This window comes from Ambystoma mexicanum, chromosome 13, assembly GCF_040938575.1.
Source record: "Ambystoma mexicanum isolate Mex_15411 chromosome 13, UKY_AmexF1_1, whole genome shotgun sequence".
NCBI classification, from domain to species: Eukaryota; Metazoa; Chordata; class Amphibia; order Caudata; family Ambystomatidae; genus Ambystoma; species Ambystoma mexicanum.
This window is the reverse complement of record NC_090938.1, coordinates 59,861,872-59,874,082: the sequence shown is the minus strand read 5'-3', so window position 1 is coordinate 59,874,082 and position 12,211 is coordinate 59,861,872. Positions and strand designations below refer to the sequence as shown.

The following is a 12,211-nucleotide window of genomic DNA, read 5'->3' as shown; positions in this document are numbered from 1 at the left end:
GCTATTCTAGAAAGTCTTTTTTTGTGTTGGTTTTTATATTGTGTTTATGACTTATACTAGTACATACCTTTCTACAGAATTCTCTTAGCCTTTGTGTATATATAAAATAAACCATTATTTTTACATATATCAGTGTAGAAGTGTTTCCTTGGACCATATGTATGCTACAAGTTCTTTGTACCTTCTTACAGCCCTATCTCCCTCCTAAGATGAGCCTGGCTGCTCTGCAATGTTACCATTATACTGCGTGGCACAGACCTCTACTATGAGTTGGAGTTTATGTATTGCCCAAAGGATAGTCTTACACAGTCTTACTTAGGTGGACTTTGGAAAAACTGTCCCAACAGGTAGCACCTGGCACCAGTTGCTCATGCAATGATTAAGACAGGGAGGAGAGAAGGCTGCAGCAGTATTCCTTGAAACTGCCAGCATTCAGGAGCTTATTGACCACCTCTGCTGGGGTCTCCCCATTTTAATTGAAAAACAGAGCGATCTGCCCATGGAAAATTCGCTCAGTGAAGCCACTCCAAGGTGGCTATGCCTACACAGCATGAGTGCAGATGGGGTGGGAAAATGCCCAAAGCACTAAAGATACTGATCCTTCTGTGAATGCCATCCTCCCCACTTTCCACTCAAACCACTATTTTTGGTTTTCACTAGGTGGTGCCTACGTTTCACACGTGAAACAAAACTGAAAAGTAGCTTAAGTTAAAATACTCCTATATCCTTTCACCACATACGCATTAATCAATCGAGATTCCCAAAGCTAATGGTGGACCTATGGGAAGTAACTTGTTCTCACATCGCAGACATCCACAACCTTTCACCTGAGGTTGGCTGTGCTGCTCTGTTCCAACAACCTAAAACCAATCTGGACCCTATCACTCTTCACTAGGAGCATCATTACAAGTACAGCGGTGCGCTATGAAACAGCGGCAACGTGGCAGTAATTCTGTTACTACAGGTTCAGCAGTGAGGTGGGGAATGTTCTGCTGAAATCCCTAGGAGTCGTATGGACTCCAAAACATAGGGGCCTTATTCCATCTACCACCACTTGTAATCCCGGAGTAAATCCACGGGACCAACTGGCAAATCCGCATGGAGGTATTCTGGCAGATTTACCACTGAAATACCACCAATCTTGTAACGAGGCCCAAACGCAATCTGGATTTTTTAATGCTTAATCTTAACACAGAGAGACAAACAACCTCGACTAGGGGAAATGTATTGTTTGCTTTATCGCAAGTTGAAAAGTGTAACAGAAATGCTCATACCTTTGCTACATGTTGGGGTTGGTCCACTCCAGGATCCATCTGATTCACAGCGAACGGAGTCTGATCCAGAGAATGCAAATCCAGAATTACAGCTGTAAACTACATAATCTCCAGGCTTATATGTGCCTGTGCTGCTGTGTTTTCCATCAACAACTTCCGGAGGATCCCCACACGTCACGGCTGAGGGTGGACAAGTCAAGTGTTTCAGTGTAATGAACAAAACGTCGGACGTAGAAGCATTCAGCCTGCTACAGCTCATGCAATCATAGTGACGCCTCCTCAGCAAAAACAACAAAAATGCAAACATCCATTGATAAGCTACAACACTGAATGATCAGTGGGAGGGCCGAACATACACAATGAAACTTTACAGTGGTATACGTGCATACATATCTAAGTATTTTCTTAAGACAATCAGGTATAAAATAAGATGATCCAAACATCTGGTGAAAATTGTCCCTTTGCCTGATCAATTATAGACATAGCTGATAATATAGCATTATTGATATCATATATACACTTATTTCTACCTTGATTGCTGCTTTTCCCTAATGCAGGGAATCCCCTTCCCACCGTACACTCCATCTTTACTTCTGTACATGAAGTCTTTAATCTCCCCGTTTCTCCTTCTCTCACGGCTCTTCATTGGTTTCCTTTTCTTCTCCACTTCGATTTCGCCATCTTTTTATTGGTTGTAAATGTGTTTTTTGGCCAGCTCCTTCTTATTCATCTTCTCTTGTTTCTTCCCAAAAGCCATCCCTTTGCTCATCTTTTCATCACCATTTTTGCTGTTGCCCGTCCCCAAGTGCTCAATCTTATGTTCACTCTTTTTCTATTCTTGCACACAAATTATCTCCCTCATTCCTTACACTCAAATGCCATGCTTGCTGCTTTCCCATCTTTAGTTAAGACACATTGGGCCTCATTACGAGTCATGCCGGTAAGGGAAAAATGATGCCGGTATGTAAATACCGGCATCATTTAACGTTCCGTAGCATTCTGACCCGCAAACCCGGTATGAACGGCACCGTTATTTACGGTGCCGCTAATAGCGGCATAGGCGCGTATACGCGCCTCTTCAGGTAGTAAATACCGGCATGCCGGTGATAGGGGGTAATCACAACCCACGCAAACATGCAAATACCGGCATCGCGAACACGGTAACAACGGGCTGCATGATGCCGGAAAAACAGGCATCGCGGACCACCCGCAAACAGCAACCAAGATACAAGCACACCCACACACCACAACCCCCCCCCCACAGGTGTAGGCAATGCAGAGTGGGCCAGTACAAAAGGAGCACACCCACACACCACAACCCCCCCCCCCCCACAGGTGTAGGCAATGCAGAGTGGGCCAGTACAAAAGGAGCACACCCACACACCACACCCCTTCCTACACCAAAATGCTACCACTAGCATTTGCAATCATGGTACAGGAGGACATGCCTATACTGCTACAACTACAGCAACAATAACAACAACAACAGCAGCAAAAACAGGCAGCACAGAGGAGACGCCGGAGGAGAAGGAGGGTAAGACAGGCCCAGCAATTACCACCAGCGCAGCCACCAGCGCCTCGTAGGCAGCCACCAATCCCTCGCACCAGACCCATCCCATTCAACCTAACCCCTGAGCAGATCCACACCCTGTACCGGTTGGACCGTGACACCATCACCACCATAGTGGACATGATACAGAACGACATTGCCAGTCACATACAAATACGCACTGCCATCCCCCCACTACTGAAGGTGGTGTCTGTGCTACACTTCCTGGCCACAGGCACCTACCAACACACAGTGGGCCAGCTGCATGGCATTTCACAACCACTATTCTCACGCATGCTGAACCAAGTGCTGGATGCCCTCCTGAAGCACGCAAGCACCCACATATCCCTACCACGGACTGCCCAGGAGATAGCCGAAACCAAAGTAGGCTTCCATGCACTGGCAGGCATGCCCAATTGTGTCGGTGCCATCGACTGCACCCATGTGGAATTGGTAGTCCCCCATGCCACAGAGGCGGTGTACCGCAATCGCAAGCAATACCACTCAATCAATGTGCAAATGGTATGTGACTCCAGCAAGATCATCACTCATTGCTGCGCCCGATTTCCTGGATCCACACATGATGCCATGGTACTGCGCAACTCCACGCTACCCCGTCACATGGAGCGACATGCTGGACCACGTGCCTGGCTGCTCGGTGAGTTGCACAAGAGGCCCATGGCCATGCTGTGGGGTACTCATGTGTGCGGATGCAGAAGGGGGGGGGATAGTACACCTGGGTGGGAAAGGGGGGGGAATAGTACACCTGGGTGGGAAAGGGGGGGAATAGTACACCTGGGTGGGAAAGGAGGGGGGGATAGTACACCTGGGTGGCAATAGCCAGTGAGTGTAGAATGAATGCAGAGCTAAACACTCCTCACCTGACACAGCCAAACTGAAAATGACACATCACTGGGCCACATATCACAAATGATGCAAATGGGTGACAACAAGTAAGAGGCACAACCAGGCCACCATGGTGATGGCAAGCAATGCATGACTGAATAGGATGGCAACTGTGCCAATGCGGCCAGTGTGACCATGCATAGCAAACAGTATACTGCATGATTTGGAGGCTAAACATTGTCGCACTGCCACAGCACATCTGCCTCAGCATGCATGCTTACACCCTGCATCATCTATTCAACCCCATCCAGTGTTCCACACCTCTTTACAGTATACATTCCATATAGGTGACTATTTGGTACACGTACAGGGACATGTGCATGCTCACACCTAATAGCTGCTGCCATGACCGTGCTCCCTGAAGGTGTCAGTTCAGAGTGACACACACCTATTTGTATCTGCTTGCAGGTGATGGAGGATATCCCTTGAGGCCGTGGCTACTTACCCCTGTGCGGTACCCGCAGAACAGCCATGAAGAGGAGTACAATCGTGTGCACACTCGAACCCGTGTTGTGATTGAGCAGACCTTTGGCCTGTTGAAGCCGCGGTTCCGCTGCCTAAGCAGGTCTGGTGGGGCACTCCTGTATAGGCCTGAGAAGGTGGCAAAGATCACCATGGCCTGTGTCATGCTGCACAAAATGTGCGTCCGAAGGAATGTACCACTGCCACCTGACATTGACATGCATGGCCCGGGTGAGGATGAAGGGGATGGAGATGGAGGCGAAGGAGCCCCCCTGCCAGTACGTGATGCACGGGACGGCCATGCTGTACGCCAAGCACTAATTGACGAATACTTTTAAGACACAGGGACCATGAATGACTTTTGTCAGTCAGACACTGGGCCAATGTGAACATGCACAAAGGGAATGTTGTAGTTTGGACACTGAACACCGTAACACATTAAATGGATGCACACCAAAAATTACAATGTCCAGCCAGGTATTGTTCTCCAGAAAACTTGTGTATTATATGAAAGTGCAAAACTGTTCCCACTCCCCCCTCCCACAATCCCAAAACAAACTCCCTCACCCACCCCACAGATCCCAAATGTCCCCATGTGCGCAACAAACAGTGTTGCCTTCACCAATGTTACTCCTCACATTTTTTCCAATTTTCAGAAAGTCACTTTTTGGCGACTTTAGGGTCTGGGGATTCCATGGCCATGCACCGTGCCCTCCTGCGCGTTAAGCGCACAGGGCTAGATTGAACAGAGGTGGAAGGTGTTGACGTGGTGGATGTGTCAATTGTCAATCCCCTTGCAGACCCATAGTGTGGCTGCTGCACTTGCCTGATGTTGGCTAGTAGGGCCTCGGTCAGTGACCCCATGCACTGCCTGAATGCAGACGTGGACGCCTCCACGGCAGCTGTATTTGCAGCAATGGCCGTGGCTATGGCCTTCATGGCCTCATTACCGGCAACGATCTGTTGCATCATAATGTGCAGCATCTTGTCTTGGCGGGCCTCCACCCTTGCAAGACGGACCTCAAAGGTGGTTTCTGTCGCAGGTGTACTGGTGGCTGGTGGGGTGGTGGAAGGCAGGGTGGTGGAAGGCTGGGTGGTGGCAGGCACCTGCGTGGGGCCCTCGTCCTGGGCACTGTCGTCTGCGAAAATGCCGATGTCCGAATCTCCTAGGTCAGAGTCATGGAGACATGGGTCATCCAGGCTCTCTGTCTCCACAGGGGATGAAGGGGGGGCCAATGGGTGTTGGGCTAGGCAATCCCAAAGATTCTTCGGCCTCTTCGACCACCTCTGTGGACACGACGTCCGTGGTGGCCGGTGGTACAGCTGGCACTATCGCAGCAGGTGCACCCTGCAGAGATGATGCCTTGTGTGGCACACTGGGAGTGGTCGCAGGCACATTTTCAGAGGAGGGGGTTGTGGTGGCTCTGGTCCCCTTGCGTGCACTGGATGTGCTTGACCCCCTGTCCTGGGTTCCACCTTCCTCATCGGTGCCTGGGGGATAGAAGAGATGCAGGTCATCAGTGAGATTGCCAAATGGCAGCTGTGATTTGTTGCAGTGTAATATCTTGATACATTCAGGCATGATTTCATTTCTGTTGTGTGGCATTTGGTGTACTGAGGGGACATGTTGGCAATGATTGCATGGCTGGTGGCAATGGATTGTCTAGGTGGGGGGGACATGGGTATGGATGGGTCATGTTGCACCTCTGTTGGGTTTACATATTTCACACATGCATGTGGTGGTGCAGGGGGTGGCAATCAGTATTCTGTTGGTGAGTTGATGTTGCCTTGGGTAAAGGAATTGCCTTGCCTAATCGGACTCCCACCTCACTTGTGTCACATGTTTTGTTATTGGTGGATGTGATGGTTCACTCACCTTCCTCTGTTGTGGTAGCAGCCCCGAACTCCTGCTCTCCGATCCCCTCTATGGATTCTGGATCGATGAATCCACTTGCAATCTCCTCCCATGTGGTGAGCTTAACAGGGGAGTGTGTGCCACCGCCTGTCGCCATTGTGGCCCTCCGGTTCTCCGCAAGGATCTTACGGACATGGAGGCGGAGGTCGTCGCAGCGCTTTCTGCAATCCCGGACACTCCTTGGGGTGTACCCCACTGCTGTTACCCTCTGCGCAACCTCCTGCTACACCCGTTTTTTACGCGTTTGGGCCGCATGCTTCAGGTCCGTGCTTCGGATTATGTCAGCATGCTGTTGTAGGGTGTCCGCTAGCATGGTCAATTCTGCATCTGAAAGCGCTGCTTCCTCTTCCTTTATGAGCTTTTTCCAGTGGCCTTTGACATCCTGGTTGTGTTTTGGCACTGAACAACACGGGTGTAGTGGTAGTAATGGAGGATGGCAATGGATTGTGTTTTTAAAGATGGCCGCCAGCCCTTTTCCCGTTCCTGCGCGATGACGTAATTTCCGGGTCCGTTTTTTGCGAACACGGTAATAACATGACGGTATTACCGTGCCGGTATTTACGGGTTAGTGTGAGGCGGTAGCGCAATGGGCGGGCCCCGCGTTGCCGGTATAGGGGGCTTGGAGGCCCTTTACCGGCATGGCGGTATTGCCACTACCGGCATGGTGGAACACGCGTGCTCGCGCACTCGTGATGACCCGCAATTAGCGTGTTCATACGTGCACGGACACGCTCATTCCGGCATGGCGGTAATGAACCCGGTTTTACCGGGCAACTCGTAATGAGGCCCATTACGTTTAATCCTCTCCTTTTTTTGTACTTTTTGCTGAACGCAGTGCAGCATGTCAGTGAAACATCTTTATACATTTACATCAATACCAAACACTGTAAGGGTGCAGAAGAAGGAGGCTAACACGAAGGTGGCATGTTTGTGGTTAAAGAATTGTATTTAATAGACAAAAGAAGAAAACCTATCCACCCCTATTCCTATGAGGGGTTTCCCTGCCTCAACTAAAGAAATAAGGTGACCGTCAGGATATCTATCAACTCAAAAGCATCCACCGTCCTGTGTCAAGAAAACCTTACTTCTGTCCGTCACACTAGAAACTAAAGAATAAGGCAGTACTGTTCTGGTCCCAGGAGAATGACTGCATTCTCCAAGGTTATGGTTCCAGGTTTGTTGAAACAGTTCCCAAATCTTAGAACAGTCTGGTGTCTCACACGTTGTCATGGGGAATGGCTCCCTTCCCCTGATGGTAAAGTTCCAAACAATACTTTCTCACATGTCAGGGGGAATGGCTCCATTCCCCTGATGGTAAAGTTCCAAACAATACTCTTTTGGTGAGCTAGGAGAATGTCTCCCTTCTCTGGATGTCCGGTCTCAGGTAGCCCAGGGGGAATGACTCCCTTCCCAAGGCCTTTTTGGACCTTACTGCAGGTCAACGTGACCAAGAGAATGGCTACCTTCCTCATGTCTTCTATTCATTAGGCTTCACACCTAAATCACCCAGTTGTAAGTGTTAGGAGGGTCCACGACCCTGTCGTCTATTCTTTGATCTGGCCTACTTGGTTCCCTTCCCTGCCAAGTACTACCACAAGGAAGATGACTCGTATAAATGTCTTACTTTGGGTTGCAGGCTCTGGTTTCTCCTCTTCTTTGAGCTGGCCCACTTGGTTCACTTCCCTGCCAAGAACTGCCACAAGGAAGGGGTCCCTGACCCTCCTTTGGCTGTCAGTGGGCGTATCTGCACCACTGTCATCAGCGACTCGCCCTCTAAAGTTCTCTTCATGGTACTTGGGGTCCTCAACCCTTCCCTAGTGGGCAACTGGCTTCACTTCAACACTGTGGTGAGGAGGAGGAGAAGGTTTGTAGGTGTTTTGCCCTTGCCATGCCACCCAAGTGTTATGGTTGCAAAGGGGCCTACGGACAACTGCATGCAACCTCTTAGTGAGTCACCTGCATCCTTTCTGGGCATCGTGCCACCCTTTACCTTGTTGGGGTTTTCGCACATCGGCAGGGCTTCCTGGGATGGCAGGTGTTTGGTTTCTCTGGCGTTTTGATACCCTTGTGGCTGAGCGAAAGCGTTCCAAGCTGCTGTCTGCGATCCTTCCTCCTCTTGACACTGCTGTGAACAGGTCTGCTCCTCCAAACAACTCCCTCCATAGCACAAATCTTCCCCTTGATGGGGGAGGGGGAAAGCCATGGTTGTGGCTCTCCAATGTAAGGCATGATGGCCCTGCTGCTGCTACTGCCTTTGCCCGGGACTCCTGGAACAATGTTTAAAGATTAGTAAGGCAGGCGCTCTGTTACCAGTCATTGGCTTCTCCTCCAAACGCACGTTTTCATGACTCCATCACTCTTCAGGGAGGCTGAGTTTCTTTGTTTTTTCAGGCATGTCTGCATTTCTTTTTCAGGTGTGGCAAGTTAATTAGCTCTGAGGATTCTGGTACTTGTATTTTTCGCACTTGATTTTACTGGCAGGTGACTGGAAACAACTCCCTCCATAGCACAAACCATGGCTTCCCCCTCCCCCCATCAAGGGGAAGATTTGGAGGGAGTTGTTTCCAGTCACCTGCCAGTAAAATCAAGTACGAAAAATACAAGTACCAGAATCCTCAGAGCTAATTAACTTGCCACACCTGAAAAAGAAATGCAGACACGCCTGAAAAAACAAAGAAACTCAGCCTCCATGAAGATTGATGGAGTCATGAAAACATGCGTTTGGAGGAGAAGCTAATGACTGGTAACAGAGCGCCTGCCTTACTAATCTTTAAACATAAAACAATATGTGTGGGAGAGCAGTCAACGGGGTTGATGCTCCTTGAGTTACACCAGATGACGAACCGTTTCCACTTACTAGAGTAGCAGTAACGAGTGATCGGTTTCCTAGCCTCCCTGAGAATGTCCATGCATCTCTGAGGGAGCTGCAAATGTCCAAATTCTATGACCTCAGGAGCCAGGCTTCCAAGTTCAGGGTCTGTGGGCATGGGTGCAGCGTTCGTCCCCTGTGCTGTGACAACATGTTGTACGGGCAGGGTAGTTTCACTGGAGAAGACAGTGACATCTCCATCACATGAGCGAACCAGGGTTGGCGGGCCCACATGGGGGCCACCACTATCATGATAACTGGTTCCTGGTGCATCTTGTGCAATATCTTGTTGAGAAGGGGAGTGGGGGAAAAGCTTAGGCAAATTTCCCTGACCATGTTATCCAGAGGCTGTTCCCCTTGGAGCGGTTCTCGGGTTACCTGGAGGTGTAATCTTGGCATTGGGTGTTCTCCAGAGTTGCGAACAGGTCGATCTCTGGGAAGCCCCATTCTGCGAAAACAATGGAGACAATGTCTTTGTGTGTAATCGCCATTCGTACTCTGCTGGCAGAGGGAAGTCTCTGCTGAGTCCGTCTGACAGAAGATTGAGTTCCCCTGGTACATGTTGAGATAACAGGAACATGTTGTGCTTGAGAGCCCACTTCCAGATGTTCTGGGACAGCTTGAACAATCCTGGAGAGTGAGTGCCCCCTTGCTTGTTCAGGTAGTACATGGCCGTGGTGCTGTCTGTGAGGATCAGCACTGTCTTTCCTTGTAGGTGTGTCTGGAAAGCCTTCAGTGCTTTGAAGACCGCCAACAATTCCAGTAGGTTTATGTGTTTGGACGCCACACTTGGAGTCCAAACTCTGTGTGCAGTCTAATGGTATAGGTGAGCCCCCCATCCTGTGAGGGATGCGTCTGTGGTTAGAGTGGCGTCCACTGTGGGGGTAGCGAAGGATTTCCCCAACACAGGGTTTTCCCTCGACCACCACTGCAGCGAGAGAACCAAAGCTTGCGAGATAACCACTAGATCGTCCCATTATCCGCTGGCCTTATACCACTGTCTGTTGAGCCACTCTTGCATTGGTCGCAGGCGCACGCGATGGACCAAACAAATACATGACGCCATCATGCCTAGCAATCGCATGGCTTTGTGTACCGTCACCTCTCGACCGGCTACATATTGAGGAATCTGAAACAGCATGTTTTGGACCCTCTCATTGGAGGGGAAGACGAGGCCGTCCTTTGTTCGAATTAGAGCCCTAGGAATTACTTGGCTGGGGTCTAGACTGGACTTCTTCTCGTTGATGGGGAAGCCCAGGCGGAACAAGAGGTCTATAGTCTTTTGGGTATTTGAGAAGCATGTTTCGTAAGAATCCCCTGTTATAAACCAGTCGTCGAGGTAAGGATAGACCGGAATGGACAACCTGCGCAGGTGCCGCTGCCACTGCCAGTACTTTAGTGAATACTCTTGGCGCTGAGGCTATGCCGAAGTGTAGCACTTTGAACTGATAGTGTTTGCCTTCTATCATGAACCTGAGGTATTTCCTGTGCGCTGGAAAAATTGAAATATGAAAGTATGCATCTTTCATGTCTAGTGTTGCCATGTAATCCTCCCGTGTGATCAGGGGGATTACTTCCTGCAGAGTCACCATCCAAAACTTTAGAGGTTTTACAAATTTGTTCGCTGGACGCAGATCTAATACAGGGCGCATGATTAGATCCTTTTTGGGTACAAGGAAGTACACTGAAAAAATACCCTCCTTTACCTGTGACAGAGGCACGACCTCTATGGCTCCTTTTTGCAGCAGCGATTCCACTTCCTGAAGAAGGATGAGAAGGTGTTCTGGTGTGAGACGTCTTCCCTTTGGAGGTCTGAATGTTGGGGACTGGCTGAATTCGATACAGTAACCTGTGGACCTCTTCCCTTGCCACAACGTTGTCCTCTTTGAGCATACTGCGTGTTATAACCACTGGTTCCCTGAGGGGAGGACCAGTTGCTGGCTGAGGTGTATTGCTGTTGAGTTTGTCGTTGGCCATGAAAAAAGCGCCTATTGCCATATTCGCGCTTATTAGGGGGTCTCGTGATTTGGTCCAGGGTCTTTAATGTTTCGTGCTCCTTCTTAGCTGTTTCCAGTACGTCATCAACCGCCTTACCAAACAAGTTGGAATCCTCAAGGGGTTTGTTGATGAGGGACGCCTGTGTTTCTGGCTTGAAACCTGAGTTTCAGAGCCATAAATGTCTTTTAAGGAGTACGCCCTGGACTAAGGAACAGCCAGCCATTTCCGCAGCATCTAAAGTATTCTTGATGATGCTTTGGTTCACTTCAGTGCCTTCTGTGACGGTGGCCAATAAGCGGGTACGAAAGGGCTCAGGGACTTCTTGTAGACCTTCGCGCAATAGGCCGCATTGTGCATCAGCGTAACTAGTCAACAGAGTGGTATTGTTGGCAATACGTGTGGCGAAAGCTGCAGAGGATGTAATCCTTTTCTCTAAAGCATAGAGCTTTTTCCCCTCTTTATCGGGAGGTGACTCACTGGTGGACAGCGGAACCCCCGCCATCTTTCTCGTGGTGGTCACCACCAGAGAATCCGGAATGGAATGACCCCTAATATATAAGGGATCTGAGGGTGAGGGGCTAAAAAGCTTTTCGATCCGTGGGTTCACACCTCTAACTAAGGCAGGTGTAGATAAAGAGGGAACGAGGCGTCTCTTGATGGAGGCGAGGAGAGGTATGGCTTGGCTAGCAGGTGGCTTTTCTTTGATTATTCTTTCAACAAAATCGATCACTGGGGTAGCCTCCCCCGTATCGATTTGAAAGTGTGCTGCCGCCTTGCGTAGCATGGCATTAAATGTGGGTTGATCGTCCACAGGTGAAGGGTCTCTGACAGGCGTAGTCTGTGGAGATGCCAGATCCAAAGCATCAGGGTCCGTTGACGCCCCCGGGGACTGCCAAGTCTGTGGCTCGCACATGTCAGGGTCTTCTTCAAAGTCCCCTACAGGGTCTTGTATATCCTCAGTGTTTATGAATTCATCCTCTTCCTGAAAGTGGGGATCCTCTTCAGTGAGGTCATAAGTGTCTATCTCTTCCTCATGTGGGTCGAAAAGTCTACGGAATTTGGCTCTAGGGTCTTCAGGAAATACCTCCCCTGGCCTTTTAGGTGTAGTGTGTTCAGAGGTGGACACAAACCTATAAAGCCTGTTCATACAGGATTAAAATCTCTCCTTAGTCCAGTGGGCTGACCCAGAACGGTCTAGTGGTGGAAAGGATTGTTCCTCTGCCTCTAAGCGTCGACAT

The 12,211-nt window shown here is 49.6% G+C and overlaps 1 protein-coding gene across 12 annotated transcripts in view; it reads right to left on the bottom strand.

The window, feature by feature from the left end:
* LOC138520856 (complement decay-accelerating factor-like) overlaps positions 1–12,211 on the bottom strand; it is a 623,694-nt gene that overhangs the window by 320,677 nt on the left and 290,806 nt on the right. For 8 of the 12 annotated variants that reach the window (XM_069633259.1, XM_069633263.1, XM_069633257.1 and 5 more), the window contains one exon: positions 1,275–1,454. The exons of the other annotated variants lie outside the window; for them this stretch is intronic. In XM_069633259.1, the coding sequence (XP_069489360.1) occupies positions 1,275–1,454 (180 nt within the window). The remainder of the gene's footprint in view (positions 1–1,274; positions 1,455–12,211) is intronic. 12 annotated transcript variants of the gene reach the window in all.